The 19558-nt window shown below is 53.6% G+C and overlaps 1 protein-coding gene across 10 annotated transcripts in view; it reads right to left on the minus strand.

Moving 5' to 3' along the window:
- ANKS1A (ankyrin repeat and sterile alpha motif domain containing 1A) overlaps positions 1-19558 on the minus strand; it is a 174451-nt gene that overhangs the window by 20530 nt on the left and 134363 nt on the right. For 9 of the 10 annotated variants that reach the window (XM_057700261.1, XM_057700263.1, XM_057700269.1 and 6 more), the window contains 2 exons: positions 10858-10924; positions 5572-5678 (listed from right to left, as the gene is read on the minus strand). In XM_057700261.1, the coding sequence (XP_057556244.1) occupies positions 5572-5678; positions 10858-10924 (174 nt within the window). Of the gene's footprint in view, positions 1-5571; positions 5679-5784; positions 6633-10857; positions 10925-19558 lie in introns of those variants that run through there. The other variant, XM_057700266.1, reaches the window with a different exon arrangement.

The raw sequence follows: 19558 nt of genomic DNA on the forward strand, positions 1-19558 counted from the left end.
TCCAGTCACAGCATCTTCCAGGGAAAGGGGTGCGTGGGGACTAGAGAGGGAGGCGAGGGCACTGCTCTGGGCCCAGGAGACCCAGCTTCCAGCCACAGCTCAGCTGTCTGCTTGAGGAGCAGCCTTGAGCAAATGACTTAATCCCAGAGTCCTGAGTGTGCTGTCCATGGACCCCAGGAGTCCACAGATGGGCTTCAGGGATGCCCAGGGGCACCTGAGTTATACCTGACATTTGACAGGGACACACGGGCCTCACTGCTCTGCCCCCTGCACTTCTGCACATGTACACCTGGGGGTCAACTAACCAAACACAACGGACCTGCTGAGATGCCAGACAGAACCCCCTGCTGCTGCTCACACTGAGATACCAGCAACCAGAAGCTACATAGCAGGATGTGCTCACCTGTCCAATTCCATCCTAAAGTGCAGTTAGTTAAACCAACAGACATGCAAATAGTTCTCAAACTCGCTTCCACTGTGAAGGGGACCTGAGAAGGCCAGAGCAGCACCGGAGGCACATAGAGCTGGATCCTGAATAACTCCAGGGAGAGCAAGAGAGCACACACGCCCGGAAAGGGGCCCAAAAAGAGGCCGGCTCTGGTCTCAAGGTTCAAGGGCCCAGCAGAGACGAGGAACCACCTGGTGCCACATCAACACCTGGGACACTGAGGAGCTAAGTTCTTAAGTGACTGTAGAATTGAGTTAGTCCAAGAGGCAGGGTCCACACTTGTCTAAGAATATTGCTTTCAAAGCCTTAGCTCCACCGCCCCCCAGTGACCTGCTACACACTGGGGCACAGAAACCCCCCAGAGCAGCCAGCTCCCAGAGTGCTCTGCACAGAGATGGGCCAGGGCTGGCGCAGAGAAGTCAAGGCCGGGAGGCATCCTGACAGCACTGCCCGCAGCAGCCCCTTGAAGAGGGGGAGGGAAGAAGGCAAAGGGAGGGAAGAACATCAGAGGCGGGGTGAGGAGGCGGCATGGGGAGCCAAGGCGGGAACCCAGGGGCACAGTTGGCTGCGCCCGTGAAGCCGGCTTCCACAGCTGAAGAGTGAGGCTAATCTGGGGAACAGGAAGGGAAACTCAGGGGTCTGGGGACCTGGCTGGAAAGCTTCACGGAAGCCAATAAAGAAGGACCTCCTTGCCGAGCTAACGCCCTGAGCTTTTGCAGGACTCAGACCTCTTCACCTGCCATCTCTCTCCCACACATGGGACCAGCTGGCACAGTCTCAGAAACAGACAGGAAGACAGGGGGAGCCTGTCTGCACGTGGCAGAAGGCTGTGAAGAAATAAACTGATGGGAGGAGCACAAGGCCTCCCTGACGCTGCCCCTAAGAGGCAATGGGCCTGCCGGCTTCGTCCTGCTCTCCACTCCACCCTGCTGTCCAAGGGGCACCTCGACTTCCAGGGCGCTCTGCCAGGTAAGCGCACAACCACAGGACCCCATCCCCCATGCCCAGGGCTCAGAGACCTCGGGGCTCACCCAGAGCATGGCTTTTGAGGCCCCTTGCAGTCAGGCCCAGCTCACCTCTGCTGCCAGTCAGGACCCTGCCCAACTCTGCACTCGAGCTGGCCTCCCCGCTCACCAAGGACAGTGTGGGCCTCTCCCTGGAGTCTTTCAAGTCCTGTAGCCTCTACAAACCCCCCAGGACAGCAAGTGGAACCCAGGGGTTCAAAGTTGGACAGATCTGGGCTAGCATCCCGGCTCTGCCACTTACTGGCAGTGCTTCCACCCTCTGGGCCCCAGCGGCCCTGTCTGCGACTTGACCGACAGCCACCCCAGGGCTGGGTGCCAGCTCAGTGCCCAGCAGCCAGTGAACCCTGGGTGAGCGCAGGACCTCCTCCCAATGGTAGCACTTACCACTCAGCCGCTCTGCTGTTACTGCTGCTCTATGCTCTGTTCTCCCAGCTGGACTGTCAAGTGTCTTAAGACTCCTACATTATCTGCTTTTCTGATTTCAGATCCATTCATTATAGGAAATACAGAAAATCTATTTCACTCCAAGAAACAATACGGAGCCACCCATAATCCCCCCGAGATAACTAACCATGGAAAATATTTTTTTATTTAAATTTTATTTAAATTATTCCATTTTGGCTTACTCCCCGCACCTCTAGATGTTTTCTTTTTTGAAAATGAAGCTCATGGTGCACGTGGATTTTTGTCTCAATTTTCTCCACATCAGACAGTCTTAAAAATCTTTTGAAATGCCCACATCATACCCCAGTGTGAGGAGCACCATGATTTACTCAATCAACACTTCCGTGAAGGGAGGTCAGGCCAAGTCCCAGATACGGAGACCTGCGCCAGCACACGTGAGCTGCAAACTTGCCAACCACAAATTACCTTCCTTCTGCGCTGATTAAATGCATTTCCTCCCTTCTCCCGAGAAAGCCCATTTCCTGTGGATAAGCTTTGTGGTGAAAAAAAATGGAACTGGCTTTGATGCGCGAGCCAGTGTGGTGGGCTGGCCGGCAGATGTGTGGGCCTGATCCCCCACCCCTTCTCCCAGAGGCTGGGGTCAGCCCTATCAGCCTTGGGAGCACCGGCAGCCCCACTGCCCTGCCCCTGCCCCCTGCAAACCAGACGCCCTTTCCGTCTGCAGGCAAGAGGGTGTGAATAAAGTCCTAGGTGCAACGCTCGCTGGTCCAGCTCTGTCATCACATCAAGGGGGAAGAGCCAAGAGAAAGAGGGTGCTGCGTTTAGACGAGACAGGACCCAGGAGGCTGTGACAGGTCTTCAGTTTCCTAATGGGCATGTGTTCTGTGTGGCCCCAAAAGGTAAACCTGGTCCAATGGACAGAAGCCACATGGAAATAGATTTTGACACAATATAAAGAATGCTCTAAACCAGCCCGAGCAATGCAGAGAGTGAATGGGCTATGCCTTTGTAAGGTGGAGAACCCCGTCACTGGGAAAACATCAGGGCAGAGCTCATCTGGAAGGGACTCGGGCACAGAGGGGATGATGAGACCACAAGATGTTAAAGTCCCTTCCACCTTGAAAGCGAGCTGTGTGACCCGCCCTCCCCAAATACCCTATACTCTTCCCTCAACAACTTGGAGGACTCTGTCACAGGGAGACTCCATAGCAGCCCTCAGTTTCCAGATGTTCCTACTACATTTAGAGCCTGGCTGGCTTCCTGGGAGCCACGTGTGCATCTTGTAGAAGAGTCTCCAGGGTATATCAAAACTAAGGGAAACATTTACAGCCTGTTGAAATCCAAACCACACAGGGATAATATCACAGCTAACATGATGTAAGTTATACCATACGCAATGAGGGAATGTTTCTAAACAAACATGTTCCCTTCTTGTGTGTCTCCTTCCTCTTTTTTCTGGTTGCTGAAACTTAATTAGCCTTGCAGCCCATCTGGCAACTTACATGCAATTACGCACTGCATGGCTCCTCAGGCCACTTGAGGTCTGTGAAGGGACAGGCTAGGCTGAGGTGTAATCAGCATTCCTTCCTGCACAGACGCCGCCTGCCAGCCGCCCCTGCAGAACCAGCTTGCACCCCGGGCAGCAGGAGGGGCCTGGAAGGCCCTGGAAGAGCTGAGCTGCTGGCCTCCCTCAATGAGTGCTCTTTCCAAATAGGAACAGACGCATTCTGACAGAGGCCCTGCATCTCGCGTGGATGTCTGGCCAAGGGCCAGACTTCGCCACGTGCCTGCCCAGCTACCTTCTGGCGGGAGCACAGGGAGGGGGGAGGGGAACAGTTTTAAAGGAGTCTTGATATTCAAGGCTTATGAACCTTGGCCTTTCCAAACTAGCAGAAGGAGGGGTGAGAAGTCAAGAGCTCAGCCTCTAAGAGTCCTAAGCATGGGGAGGCACACTGTGACATCCATGGCCACCCTCCCCTGCCCATCTGATGGCCAGTATGAGGAAGGGCTGTGCTCAGAGAGGGAAAGCCCCTCAACACCCAGCACCCAGGGCCAAGTGTCTTCACTCACTGGCTGAACACCCACCTCCGTTTTGGGTTTGTGGGCCTTCCCCCATGGAACACTGAGTCAGGGATTAGTTTATAAGAACCATAAATATACTCAGTTCAACTTAAAAAAAATTGTTTTAAAACCTAAGATTTTTAAAAGCTGAAAAATAACTGGTTTGAAGCTGGCTCTGGAAGGGTGGTGTGCAGCAGCATTTGCTGTCTGCCCTGGGGATGGAGACGGCCTGGGTGAGGTGAGTTGCCCCAGTCAGGGTCCCCCTGGGAGCCCCAGGCCAGCTCCCGGGGTGGCCTGCTACTCAGGAGGCACCCAAAGCCACCCTGTTGACGAGAACCCCACAGAGACCCACACTGGACAGGAGAAGGCAGGGGAGCTCTGGGCCGACTGACCACTGGCCCTCGACCACGGCAGTGAGGCAGCTGGGCGGTCAGGGACCTGCTTCAGGGAGCAAAGGCAATGCAGCATCCACGGTGTTCCGGGAACTGTGCGAGTGGGGGACAGGCCCACCAGGGAGCAAGGAGGAGCCTCAAACCAGCTCCTGACATAACAAGTGCAACAGGGCGACTTAAAGCATATGAACGGTTCCAGTCCCACTCCCCTCACCCACGAATAAGAAAGTGGGCATGCATCACAGTGGTTAGAGCAGGACCCTCGGCCCCCAGGTCCCAGGCGCACGTTCCTACCCTGCCAGTTCCCGAGGTGTGAGCATGAGCGAGACACTCCACTCCTCTGTCTCTGGAAAAGCGGAGACGGTGAGCACGCACACCTCAGGGCTGCTGGGAGATTCAGCGAGCGGATGCCTGCAAACCACCACCCCACGCCTGCCCGCACGCGGAGCGCTACCAAGACGTGCAGCTCTGCCATCGCTACTGTGCTCCAACCTGCCCTGGGGCGGCCGGGGCTGCCTGCGAGCCGCAGCCGGAGCCCCAGCCCGACCCATGAGGACATCTCGGGAGGGCTTCCAGGAGAGGGACGGTCACGGACAGCCCACCCTGAGCTGCTTGCTGGACTGACACAGGGAGCATGGGGTCCAGAACCCAGAGTCCCGGCTGGGCCCCTACTCCACAGGATTTTTCTTTTCTTTTTCCCTGAGCTGTTGTGCTTTGCAAGAAGAGAGCACAAAGTTACACTTCAGAGAAGGAGCCAGTCCTTCCCACCCCCAGCGCAGCCTCTTGTCTGGGACACCTTTGAGGCAAAGGCCCCACCAGACGCTCAGCTTCCGGAGGAAGACCAGGTTCCCAGCTTCAGTGACTACGGGCTCGACGGCATAGTTTCAGGGAACAAAGGGAACTTCTGGTATTCGGCTAAGATGGGACAAGGAGTTGCCACGGGGACGCGGCTGTCCCGTCCACCTCAATCATCGGTGCCACTCATGGCCTGGGGTCTGAGAGAGAGAGGAGATGGGGCCAAGGGCTGCAGCAGGGACGCGCCTTCTTGGATGTGAACTTGCAAAGAGCTCTCCCCACAGGGCCATGTCCGGAGCAGAGCTGAGAAAGCCTGCGACACTGGGCTGACAGCCCCCATCTAAGCCACACCGCCCCCTCTTCCCCGGGACACGGGTCTACGTACAGTTTGCAACTCCAGCGGGGCCTGGGGAGCAGGGAGCACCCCCGGGGCCTGGACACTCACCAGGAAGCGGACATCGTCAAAGCCATTGAGAAGCAGCCTGCTCTCGTACTGCGGCAGCCCCACGGCCTCCAGCCACTCCCCGACGCTCTGCTCCGGCGGCCGCGAACCTGACGAGAGAGGAATCGGCAGACGCTTGAAAAGGGAAAAACCATTGAGGCGGTAGCAGCGGCACTCAGAGGAAGACAGATGGCACTGCCACATCATAGTCATTACCATAAAGCGGCTACGCTCCGCACTAGAGGCCGGAGAGCGGCGGCCCCGCGGCCCCTCCTCCGCGGGCGGGCCAAGGGCACCGGGCGGCCGCCGCCCGCGCCCGCGCCCCCGGGGCTCCGGCTGCTCCCGGGCCGCGCAGCACCTGCACGGCCGCTGCCCAGGGCTCGGGGCAGCCAAGCCCCAGCGCTCTCGGGGTTGGCGCGCGTCCGCCTCCACGGAGGGATTTCACAAAGTCTGTCCCCGCAGGCACCCGAAGGGGCCGGGGACGAGGGACAAGTCCCGTGACCTTGCAGCACAGGCGGGTCGGGGGCGAGCGCGCCTCTTCATGCAGCGGAGGGACACAGGCACAGCAAGGCTCCGGTCACGGTCACGGGGAGCCAGCGCATGCAACACAAGCAGCAGGAACCCGGCACGGGGAGAAAGGAGACTTTTACTTGTCTTCCCCCAGCAGTCCCGGAACAAGCAGACCATGGCCAAGGGCCCTACGTGCTCAAAGGCTCAAGGCGGCGCGGGCCGGGCGGGCGCATGGGCCGGGGCGCGGGGCCGGGAGCCGGGTCCCCGGCTAGACTCCGGCAGCCGGCGAGCGGGGCGTCTCCCGGGCCAGGCTGCTGTCCGCGGGGCCGCCTTCCCGGGCGGGGCTGTGTGGCGGGGGCTGGGCGTGCATCTTCCTCTTCCGACGACGGTGGCTGTTCCCGTGACTGGCCTGCCTGCTCGGGTGGAAAGCAGGCGGGCAGATCCAGTTCTTGGCTAAAGAAGACAAAGCCCAGCCCAATAAAGGAGAGAGAAAGGAAGCGGTCCTCCGTCAGCTGAGCTCTAGTGGCTTAAGAGTATTCCCGATCCGCGCTGCTCTCTCTTTGGCTGAGTGATAAAGACAGCAGCTGTCTTCCCAGGGTCTCCGATCTTGCCGTCCTCCTCTGAGGATGTGCAGGCAAGAGAGGACATGCATTTGCTCTGCTCCTCGTGCAGGACTGAGGAGTGTGCCGGTACAGGGAGGAAAAAAGTTCAGCCCTTCCTGGCAGACCTTGGATGTTCTGAGCTGAACGCCTTAGCCCCACCTACTTCTCCAGTTCTTATGGGCAAGAACATATAAAAGAAGAAAAAAGGAAAATGGGAAGAGAAAGAGGTGTGAGGAAGGAAAAAGAACCAACTACAAAAACATCACCTCCAGAGAACTCTTGACACGGTGAAAGTCACTCTGCTGTTCCTGGCACTTTCTGCCCCTCTGGGCAGGCCAAGTCCAAGTGGCTTGGTTATCCAGGAGAACCTGGTGACCCACTGTCCCAGGCTCCCCCGCCCCTCTGTCCTTTGCAGAACAGATGGTGGTCAGGGCCCCGGCGGCCAGCCTCCTGATGCGCGCCGCAGCAGCACTGCGAGATGCCGAGCCTGGGGCTGCCTGAGCTCCCCTGCCCTGGAGTGAGGCCGTCTGCTCCAAGAACCTACGCGGCGGGCTCTTGTATGCCCGTGAAGTCAAGTGTCCCCCCGCTGCTGATTCATTCCTGCTCGTAATCCCCTGGCCTGGCAGCTGTGGTCCTGCCTGCTGCCGGTGGATGTGTGCGCGTCCAGAACGACAGCAGAATGCTTTGTCTAAAGGCTCCTGGGCTCCACGCTGCCTGCTGCCGGCTCCACAGTCCTTGCTCACACTCATAACGTCTGGCCCTCCCCCCTCCTCCCCCCCCACCCTCCTCCCTTCCACGCTCAGGAAAACACATCAGGGATCGGACATCGCAGCAGAAGCTGCAGCTGCTGCCACCAAGGGAGAGGGAGACAGCAGCACCAGCATTGGAGCAAAAGGACAGGTCTTCCAGTATCTGCTGCTGTTGCTACACATGCGTGTAACAGGCAGAGACGGCCAAACTTCACCTCCAGCCCTGGAGGCTGGAAGCAGCAAATAAGGAGACTAGAGAAGGAACAGTCCTGTAGTTTTGGTCAATAGTTTCTAGGACAGCCAGAGAGGGGACAGAGGAGTGACACTGTCCTGAGGGCACAGCCCACAGGTTAAGTGACCCCTCCCCCTGCCACTTCAGGGATGATTGTGCTTCTCTGCCAGGAAGATAAGCCACGGGGTATCACAGAAACAGGTGACAAAATAAGGACATTACAACTGGTAGTCCTCAGGTGAGCGCACAAAACAACCTGGGAAGAGACTTCTCTCCAGGCCGTCAGAGCCCAGCGGAGAAGTGCCAGGCCCAGAGTGGGCCATTCACAATGTGGGGGAGGAGGACATGGGAGGGGAGGCACCAAGGACAAGGGGGAACAGGGACCAAACCCCCAGTACAGCTGCGGAGACAACAAAGGTAACGTACAGAGACACAAACCCAGGGACCATGTGTCACCCTCTAAACGTGCTGGGAGCACCTGCATCCCAACAGGCTGTTGGCAGCCCTGGCCAAGAAGGGGGTCTGTGTGCTGGGAGATCAGGCCCCTGCAGGGGCCTGCGTTTAACAGCCATTCAGCAGCTAAATGGCTGGCTTTAGCGAGAGAAAGTCAAGCTGGCTGGACAGAACAGGCCTTTGCTGAGAGCAGCCAGAGTGGCCAGGGCCAGGGCGAAGGCTCACTCTCCCCAGACTCCTGACAGTGCGATGAGTTGTAAAACATGCCTGTTGGAGATGCGGGTGCTGGCCACTTGGGGCCCCATGGCCCCAAAGAGCAGTGAGATTCAAGTGCCGTATTGGGGCCTCGCCCTTCAGGACAAGATCCTCTGCAAAATCAGTCCCGCCAGGCAACCCCACAATTAGGTAAGGGCTGCCAGCCGGCAGTCCCACTCCTCTGCCCAGGATGGCTACCCCAGAGCCCAAGCCTCCTCTCCTAGATCCAGAAACCCAAGGACAGTGCGAACTCTGACACTGCTCATTCACAATAAACAAGAAATCTGCTCTGGTGTGAGCTGAAGGCTGGTGCTCCTCGAGGTCCTGCAAGAGCCCCCTCCCGACCCATCAGACAGAAGACAGAGGTCGTGGGCAGACCTGAGCCCATGCTCTCCATCCTTCACAGCCTGGCCACTGTGCAGACACTGCGAGCTGAGGCTCTGCAGCATGGGAGGATGCACCCTCTGCTCAGATGGCCACCTTCGTGTGCCTGCCTTCGACTTCCCAAAGCCGGGTATGGAGGATGGCTCCACTCAATGCTACTAAAACAAAACTGTGCGCTGAGATCCAGAAACCTAGGAGCGTAGCTCAACCAACTCTTGCCATTCACATGGGTTTGTGGGGGGCGAGAACTCGAAAGTGGGGCCCACAGGGCAAGGAAAGGGCTCAGTGTCACCAACTCCAAGGAGAAGGGCTCTTCCAGAAGAGTGTTTTCCAGAAGGGCTGCCACATCACCTGTTTTAACAAAGCCAGGAGGTAAGAGCCTGCTTCTGCCCCACTCTCTCAAGTGCACGCAGCTGATGTAGGCTCCTCAGACGCAGAGGATACAGGGAAGCAGAAAGCAGCTTCAACAGAACTGACTGCATCAGACCCATTCCTGCTGCCCCTAAAGCACAGCTTTGAAAATGCCAACAGTGTTTGTCTCAGTCCTGAATATCTATTCCCAACAAACACTCGCTCTTGGCAAAGCCTGCAAACCATGACAGAAGGAAAGCTCCCCGACTGCGTGTAGGCAAATGCCTAGAAAGAGAGCCACAAACTCTTAGCCAGAAGAGCAACCTGTGCAGACCCCCAGCATAATCCAAGACTGGAAAAGATGAACCTAACCCGACCGGACCCTCTCTGCTAGAGCCCAGGGAAACAGGGCGGCTTAAGGGAGGGTGGCTCCAGGAACCTAGTGGGGAAAAGACAGCAGGGCAGACACCCCTCCTTTCCAGGTTTCTCAATATGAGGAAGGAATCATTTCGTGGGGAAAAATGAGCATAGCTAGTATTTACTGAATACCTATTTAGCTCAAGTATTTGTATATATTACTTATTCTTAACAAACATAAGAGGTAAGTACTATATCCAAATCCAAATGTTGTAGATGGGAGATTGTGGGCTCAGCGGGAGTAAGCAATTCGTCCTGGACACGCATGTTATCCAGCATCATGATCTGAACCAGGGCTGAGCCTCCAGAGCCCATGCTCTCTCCACAAGCCCCATGGCCTCAGCAGCAACTTTCTCCCTGATGTGCACACTCGCCCCCATCCATCAGACCTCTTGCCGGGGCCGGAGGCCCATGGAGGAACCAGAGGTGTCACTCACGACTCACAGGTCAATCCTGGATGCAGCCTCCTGAGTGAACAGGGAAGCCACTCCTTCAGTGCAGAGAGGCACTTCCCGGATAAGGGGGGAGGCCAGGCTCCACAAGCTGCCTTCAGCCCAGATGCCCTGGTGGCAGGACTGTCTTCAGATGCTTGGGGGAAAGGTGTGTGACAGATGCTCTGGGAGGCACCTTTAAGAATGTCACCTCACCTGAGCAAGTAACACAATCATAATTCTGTTACCAAGGAAAACAGTTCAGGTCCGGCCTCCCTATTTCCTTTGTTTCAAACAAAGGAAACAGAGGCAGACCTCACCTGTAGGGCTATGAGATGAAAATAATACCCCAAGTAACAGTGATCTGAAGTAAAAACGATGAGCGCCTAAGTAAGTGGAAAAACGGAGAAACAGACACAAGGAGGAAACGGCAAAGCCCACCCTCCCAGGCGATGCAGGCTAACAGTCCAACCCAGTGCTCTGCCACACCAGGATCAGGCAAACGAGAGCCACGTGCCCGTGAAGAGGTAGTGCCAGAGCCACCTGGGAAGGTGGGGGACCAACACGAGCACTGCATGTGAAGCCAAGCAGAGAAAGCCTACATTTATGAAAATAATGATGAATAAGTGACAATTGTTCACTTTTTAAAAAAGAGCTTCCTAATAGCCTAAAATTCAACTTGTACACTCTTTCCTCCACTGTGTAAAAGGAGTCATGGCTTCTATAATAACAGCTAGATGGGCTGTGTCAACACATGAGATTCTGAATTATAAGAGTGTGACGCGGTCTGAGGCTGACCTCTCTCACCCTCCAAATGTCTGTCTTCTGCGTCAGAGAAAAACCTGAGCCAGAAGGGACCCAGAAGGCGGTATTACCACGGGGGAAATGGCTGCTCGGTACGATACCTGAGATCTTCTGCTGTTCCTGAGAAAAGTCGATCCCTTCTCCAATAGAGCTCATGATCTTCTCAATCTGAGATGGAAGAAAAGAGGAGCAAAAAAGAAAGGCTGTGAGGCTCGAGTCAAACATTGCCGGCTCACTGTCAGCGCACACACTGGGGTAGGCCTCTGGGTCTTTCAGCCGATTCCAAGGTCTGGCACTGACCTCCAAGGTTTCAGTGCTCACGGTGCTCAGATCAAGAAAGGATCTTCTCTGACCACAGCCCCACAGGGTCTAAAGACACGCTATGAAGGGAGCGAGAGGGTTACAATCAGGGCTCAGTTGCTGGAAACGCCCAAGAGCCTCCCTTCCAAGGTAATTTATACATCACTCCCCCCACCCTTCAGTCCTTCCAGACCCAGCAGAAACTGGGCAGAGGGTGCAAGAGCAGGCCAGGGCTGGCACCCTTCACTGCTCATGCTAGAATCTAAATTCCATGAGGGCAGAGGCTTGCCAGCTTTGTTCCATGCTATGCCCCCAGCACCTAAAGCAATGCCTGGCAACTCGTGAGCGTTCAACAGATAATTTGCTGTTGTGTGACCGCCAGCTCTGAGGTGTGGGGACACTTCATAGAACTGAGACCAGCAGAGCACCTGAACGACGACATAACCCTGAACGGAGGATCATTTGCTCCCTGGAGGCCGGCGGTCCTGGATGCAGCTCTACATTCAGGGGAGAAGAGGTACAGACAACTCATCCTTCCTCTGGACCACAGCAGAGACAGCGGGTCTCAAAGCTTCCGAGTATCTCCAGCACTGCCCCCTGCATGGACCACCTGTTCCAGCCATCTGGCTTTGGTCACCCTGAGCCAGATCCAAGCCCCCCACTCCCAGAAACCTGGCCAGGGGCAGGACCAGGCAGCGAGGAGGAGCACCCCCTCCCCACTTGGGTTGCGGTGATAATGAGCTCATTCACTGCTCTTTTTCCAAAGAAAGGAGAACAGGACCTTTTGTACCAGGGCTTGGATGCTTTTTCCTCTAAGGGCAAGCAAGGAGCCTTAGGTCTGACAATCAGAAAAATAACAACTCTCCAGCCAGCCTCCAGCTGGCAGACAAAAGCGGCACATTTGACGCCCAGCAGAACAACACAGGGCAAGCACCACCTCTCCCCTGGCAGCCGGGAGCACAGGAAGGTCTTTTCCTCCAGCCGTAGAAACAACTGCCGGCTCAGGCAGTCACTTGACTGCTTGTTAATGCACACTGCGAACTCCATCCCCGAGCTCAGCGAAAGCAAAGGAAAGGACACATCCAAACTGTGTAGCAAATAGAGGGTGTGCCTCAACTTATCGGCCAGCAGGTCTGCAGTGCCCCTTAAAGAAAAGGCTCCCTAAAGGCTCCCTCCCTCCAGCCCTCCACAGAGCATCCCTTTCTCTGGCCCTGCCCATTTCAAGTGCAACAAGGCAACGACCCAGCTGGTTGGGAGAGAGTACTTTCCCCCTTCCAATGTCCCCGTGTTAAATCCATAAAAATGGGGATGGATACTGCCTCCCATAAAGGGTTGTGTGGATTAAAAGCATCACGTACATAAGCATCTGGCTGAAGACCTGGCTTACGGTAAGATGCTCAATAAAAGGTTAGCTTGTTTCCCACTTCCCCTCTGTTGTCCACAGTGCTCTGACCTAGGGAAACCTATTTTTAAAGTTTTAAAACATGTGTTTACTTATATGCGTATTTATTTTTTGACAAGTTATACATCCACATGATTAAAATTCAAAACATGCAAAAGGTTATTCAGAGAAAAGTCTTTTTCCTACCCGTCTCCCAGCTGCCTATAGTTCTCTTCTGAGGCAACCAGTATAACCTGTTTCTCAAGTATCCCTGAGATCTATTTGCAAGTGAGCAAATACATGAATGTATTCCACCACTCCCCATACTGATAGACCCATTCCATGTATGTTCTTTTGTTTTTTTTTTTTAAATCAACTTATTTACTTATTGGCTGCACTGTGTCTTCATTGCTGCGCGCAGGCTTTCTCTAGTTGCAGTGAGCAGGAGCTACTCTTCGTTGTGGTGCACGGGCTTCTCATTGCAGTGGCTACTCTTGTTGGGAGCACGGGCTCTATGCACGTGGGCTTTGGTAGTTGCAGCACGTGGGCTCAATAGCTGTGGCTCACGGGCTCTAGAGCACAGGCTCAGTAGCTGTGGTGCGTGGGCTTAGTTGCTCCGTGGCATGTGGGATCTTCCTGGAGCAGGGATCAAACCCATGTCCCCTGCATTGGCAGGTGGATTCTCAACCACTGTGCCACCAGGGAAGTCCCATGTATGCTCTTCTGCATTTTGGTTTTTCTACTTAATAATACATCTTGGAGTTCTTGCCACTGTTCATAAAGAACATTTTTTTTCTTTTTCTTTTTTTTCAAAATGAATGAGGTATAGTCATCCAGTGTAAGGCTATATTGCTAATTTATTTAACCAGTCTTCAGAAGGGCACAGTGGAGTTTCCTATCTTTTCTCATTCTAAACAGTGCTACAATGAATACTGTTCCACATACATCTTTGAACCCAGGTGTAAGTATACCTGTAAGATATCCTAGTGATTTCTTGAGAGTTCTTCTAGGCACAGAATCTTGAGTTAGCAGCAGGGACCTCGCAGGTCATATAATCCCAACTCCCACGCCATGTCCAATTTTGCTAAAGACCTTCCAGAACTGGGACACTTGCTAACTCTCCCAATCAGTTCACTCTATTTGCAGAAAGAGCCCAGTTATAACACTGGTCTTTCTACAGGTTTAAACTTTTTTCTAACTTCATCTCCTCTCCCATAGGAAAGGCTTGGGGATATGTGAAGGCAGCTCTTACCTTCCAGATAAACTGCTCCCCTACCCCCAGGTTGCAAGCCCCAACCTGGCATTAAATGACACATCAGTCATTACATTCAGATTTCAGAAGCCTTGAAGCTGGGCAAAGAGCAGGCGCTCAGTAGGATCTGCTGATGTACCTTCTTCTTCCTTTTCTGCATTTATAGGAGAAAAGTGGGGACTCAAGGTGAGAAAACTTTTTCTTATGTGGTGGGCTGGGTCCTTATCCCCGGAATGACTCTATCAGCCTCTGGATCCCTCCTCCAGGCCAAAGGGGGTAAATGTGGGAGAATCACCACGGCAAGCACCGGGAGGGATGGAATCAAGCATGTTTTATCTGCCGTTCTTCCCCCCGGGCCTGGCTCATGGTAGAAGAGGCAACTGACTGACAGATAGACAAAGAGCAGTTTAGAGCCAACAATGAAAAACTGTTTTTCCAAGGCCACACAGAGTATCAGGGTGGGAAAAGCTGACATGGAAGGTAACTCCAAGGTGTCTTTTGAAATAAAATCAAATCCCTACATTATATATTTCATTATCATCATAATCACCCAACACCCAAAGCCCTGGCTGGCCTGTCCAATCAGTATCTCCTGGCCGCCCAATCCATGACATTCTACCTAAGGACCTTTTGAAGTCAGAGTGAGCAGAGTCAAACACTCTGCCATTTCTCTGCCCTGTTCCCTCCTGCTTGCCCCAGGGGTCAGCCTCAGGCCACCTACAAATGGCCAGGAAAAGCTCAGCTTCCTCTGGGTGCTTCAGCCTGCAGGCCAGCTGGGAAGTGCTAGCTGGGTACTCTCAGAACCATGTCATCCAAACTAGAAAGTGTGTTTTGTTTTCTGTGAACTGCAGTACCTAAGTCCAACTGAGAAGATTCTAGTTTACAGAGGAACTGAGAGCTCTCCAACAGCTTGCAACCCAGGACCCCCTCCAGCCTTGGTGGAAGTGCAGGGCCAGGAGGGCAGTGGCCGTGAAGCAGGCCTGCGCGGGCAGAGACCGGCAGGTCCCCACCCAGCCCCTCAGCCTGGTCCGTGGAGACGTGAAGGCGCCGGACCTCATCGCCTCCCCATTCCACACCTCCGGGGCCCAGAACCAGGGAAGGGGAAATATGGTCACTTCAGTCTAGACACAAGAGGAGCGGTCGCAGGAGACAGATACTGTTCTGATCTGTACACTTCATGTAGTGTAACCATGTAGGATTGAGTTAAAAAACAATTTGATTAGGCTGCTTTCCCAGAAACATTCTGCATCTCAGGGGAATGTCACGGGAAGAGGCAGGTGGAATGTACCGGAAGGGAACAGTTCAACATTCTCTTCTTTTTCTATCATTTGGGATCCACGACTTTTTTTTTTTTTTTGACTGTGCTGGGCCTTCGTTGCTGCATGCGGGCTTTCTTTCTCTAGTTGTGGCGAGTGGTGGCTACTCTTCCTTGAGGTGTGCGGGCTTCTCAGTGCAGTGGCTTCTCTTGTTGCGGAGCATGGGCTCTAGGCACGTGGGCTCAGTAGTTGTGGCTCACTGGCTCTAGAACACAGGCTCAGTAGTTGTGGCGCATGGGCTTAGTTGCTCCATGGCATGCAGGACACCAGGATCAAACCCATGTCCCCTGCATTCACAAGTGGATTCTTAACCACTGCGCCACCAGGGAAGTCCCCGTTACATTTTTGGAGAGAGATAGGAAATGGCCATGCTTTAGTAACCACACCGCACATGAACTCTATAGAGAGCTGTATTTGTGTTTAGTAAAGTAAAACCTGAAAATTATCACCATAATGGACTCATCTATTCAAAAAATGCTTGGAAATATTCCATTTTCAGGAAGTATTCAGAATTATTCCAATCAGACTTTTTTTCCCCACATTTTATACCAGGGCTGTATAAAATGTGTTCCCTGTATGGCTGAAAACAAAACCAAAACCAAACACTGGAAATCCTGCTGCTGGGGCCCTCTCCCATCTGCTTGTTTAGGCCACAGGCAGGACTTCCCTGGTGGTCCAGTGGGTAAGACTCTGCGCTCCCAATGCAGGGGGCCCAGGTTCAATCCCTGGTCGGGGGAACTAGATCCCACATGCTGCAACTAAGAGCCCGCATGCTGCAACTAAAGTTCCTGCATGCCGCGATGAAGACCCCATGGGCCGCAACTAAGACCCTGTACAGCCTAAATAAAGAACAAACACAGGATCCCGGTTGCCCACGGGCTGGCGATGGGAAGCCATGTTCTACATACAGAGAGGCTCCACTGCCGTCACCATAACCTGGCTGCCAGGAGCAACGCAGATGACACTAGGCTTTTCCATGGACACTGGGAGTCACTGGGGGTGGCGGTGGCAGCTGTTTGGGGGAGAAATACCCCCCTGGGTTTTGGTGGGTCTTCTGTACCCCAGGAAGTGTGCTGGGCACAAGCGATCTCAGGAGAACCACAGCCCCGGTACAGTGCGGCTCTGGGCCCACGGGTGAGCCTCCCTCCTAGGAGGTGGGACTAGTGAGGAGCACCGTGCACGTCCAGGGGCTCCCACTGCACACATGTCAGGGGACCAGGAACCAGGTGCGTCATAAGCTGAGGCCTGAGAGGAGGGAGGGAAAGGGGTTGCCTTTCTCCAACCTTCTTTTGGTGCAAATGGAAACCTGAAGGGAGCTGTTTCTGGAATTGACCAGCAATGGAATTTGGCGCCTGACCAGTCCCACTGGGCCTGTACCACCAGGGCTGGAGATGCCGTCTACCTCTCCTTCCCCACCCCCAGCACTGAATCCTTTCCTGGCCCAGAAGCACACTGTGCTTGCACTGTAACTTCCCGATCAGCTGTTGTATGGTGTGTCCCAGAGACACTATAGGACCAATAAGGGTAAGGGCCCCGTTTCATACTGTTTCTTTTAGAGGCCACATGGTGCCTGGCACAGAGCTGGCACATGGAGGGGCCCGGTGACAGACAAGTTACCATTTGTTACATGCCCAGGCCAGGCGAGTCACCTCACGAATACAGTAAGAGGGGAACGTCAGCCAGGACTCTGGACCCCAGTCTGAATTCCCTACCTCCCCTTTCCTCCTCGTTTTTACCAACCTCCCTGGGTTGCTGGCACAGTGACCTCACACCCCACGACTACCAGCTGGTCCTTTCTCTCAACCATCCCTCAGAGCCTCAACTCACTGCCAAGCACACGTTTCATCCCATTTCTCAGGGCAGGATGCTGAAGCTCTACCTCACAGGCAGATGCCCCCTCCCTCCCCCATGGCGGGGGGCCAAGCCTGCTCTCTGGGGGGGCCCAGGGGGTAGCCTCTCCTAGGGCCGGACAGCCCTGCTCTGCTTAGACAGCGCCCCCGACTCCCAGGAGCACGGGCCAAGCCCCTGCCTCCTCGGCCTCCCTAGAGGCCCCGAGCCCCGCCCTCAGGTGACCAACAACGGAGCCGGAGTCGGGCCCTCGGCTGTGCAAGGCACTCTGACACTGCTGATGCCGCCTCCCAGGCCCAGCGAGCACATAAGAATTCGTCCCCATCTCCGTCTTGTGCGGCGCAGCAGCCTAGAGTGGGCTTTGATTCCCCACATTTGAAAAAGGGTCACCGACCAGGGTCTGAGTTATTTTTTCCCTCTCTCCCCAGACTGAATTGCACAAGGCCTTGGGAAAGACAAAGATGGATTGAAGTAAATTATTTGTCCTGATTTTCTAACCTTGTCAACTGCGTTTAGGAGAGGGTGGCAGGAGGGGTGGGGGAGGGGAGCAGACAGCAGGGGATGAATGCGTATCTGCCGGCGGGCTCAGGGCTGTCCCTCCCCAGGCAGCTCCACTAACAATAAGCCCCTTCTTTTCCACAGAGCACGGTTAGTCTCCGTCTCACGGGGTGAGGGGGACCTCAGATCGTTACTATACTTATTGTTGTAACCTCATTTGAATCCCTTCTACGTTGCCACCTTCCTTCTCAATCCCCCTTTCCCTATGAGACTGAAACCACAGAGCTGTTTTGTTTCAAAAGCCTGTCTGTCTGTTTGTGTCTCTAACACAGGCTCGAATGAAAGCCTGTGGTGTGCTTGCCCCGGGGCTACACTGGTGGAGATGGGAAGCCCGTGACCCCAGGCTACGTCTCTAACTCCCCTTCTCTCTCCTCATTTTTATCGTTCCCATACCTCTTGGGTAACTGATACTGGCCTTGCTCCCCAAAGCATCACACACCCCACAACGACCAGCTGGCCCTTTCTGACCGATGCTCATGCCCCAGACCTGCCACTTGGCAGAAAGCAAACGAGACCTGCCAAGTGACCTTGTCATTCTAGAATAGCCTACCAGACAAGCACTCTTTAACTCAAAGCTCCAAGAAACTGAGACAAGAAGAAAACAAGTTGGGAGACCTAGATTTCAATTAACTTTATTATTGCTGCCACGTAACTCTGGGTAGTGCGCCAAGTGCTGGCTTTAATAAGTGGGACGAGACTCTAAAAGATTAATGAGGATTTTGTATTTGGGTTCTAGTCCAATTTACGCAATCTACTTTCTATCCAGGAGTAGGCTTATTTGGAGGAGGAGGGGAGGAATGAGGAGGAAGCCACTCAGAAAGGCTGCAGTTCCCTCAAATACTGGGGAACCTGGCTCTTGGTCCTTCTTTGGTTTTTCTTTCACCACCAGCAACTTTCAAGTAACCTTCCCTTGCTGGTCCTGTTCTTCCACAGCCTGAGTCTCACTACAGCACACTGCACTGTCAGTCCGGCTGTGGATTAAAGTAGCCCAAAGAAAACACTCTAAGTACCCACTCAGAACTGATTTCCTCAGCAGTGCGGCCAGGGAAAGAACAGGGTCCTATACCCATCGGCTCCTCAGACTCTGCAGGGGAACACTTGCCTTGTAATATCAGAGGAGACAAATGTGGAATTTTAAGCACCAATATATACTGAAGATGTAAAAAAAAAAAAAAAATATATATATATATATGCGCTTGACACAAGTACACTACCAGTAACCATCAGATGCCACAAGACTTCCTGCAGTCTGCCGCTCTTAGTTACCTCTGAACTGGTGAAACAGGAAGAAGTTGGATGGATGAAGTTGATAGAGTCCCCCAAATTCATTTTAAAGCACTAGTTAAAATCTTTCAGATAAGCCTTACACAAAAGAGCACATACTGCACGGATTCCAGTATGTGCTCTAGTTTACATAAAGTTCTAGAACAGGAAGAACTAATACCCAGTATTGGGAAAGTGTCAGAGGAGTCGCTGCTGGGGGGTGGGGAGGGGTAAAGATTGACTGGGAAGGGACAAGAGGAACTTCCTGGGGTTATGGTGATATTCCTGTATCTTGATAGGAATTTGGGTCACACAAACGTATTTATCAAAACTCAGGGAATGGTGGACTGAGATTTATGCATTTCATTTGTATAAATCCTCCCCCCACCAAAAAAAACCCGTAAATAAATACCAAACTCTAGGTAATGATATTCATGTTAAAATGTTTAGGGATGAAATGTACTGATGTCCGCAAGTTATTTTGAAATGTATCGAAATGTAAAATGGCTTAAGTGGACTGAGGAATGGACAGATATGAGATAAAGCAAGTACAGCACGATCTAAATGCAGAATCTAGGCTCTAGGTGGTGAATACATCGGCATTCACTCACTATTCGAGGTCTCTTTCAAGTTTTCTGTACATTAGAAGTTTTTCATAATAAAATACCAGGACAAAAATCTCTTTCAGGATCAAATCCTTTAGAGAATAATAAATGGTAAGATCAACACTGGTTTGAGCTTCATCGTTTGTAATGAACTCTGCTCAACATGCTAATAAGCAGAGACATGCCCAACAGGCAAAGGAAACAAAGAGCAAGGAATGTGGGAAAGCTGACTTCACCATTATTCCGAGTCACAAAGCTTTCAGGGTTAAGGGCTCTCAG

Source organism: Hippopotamus amphibius, chromosome 11 (assembly GCF_030028045.1).
Source record: "Hippopotamus amphibius kiboko isolate mHipAmp2 chromosome 11, mHipAmp2.hap2, whole genome shotgun sequence".
Classification (NCBI taxonomy): Eukaryota; Metazoa; Chordata; class Mammalia; order Artiodactyla; family Hippopotamidae; genus Hippopotamus; species Hippopotamus amphibius.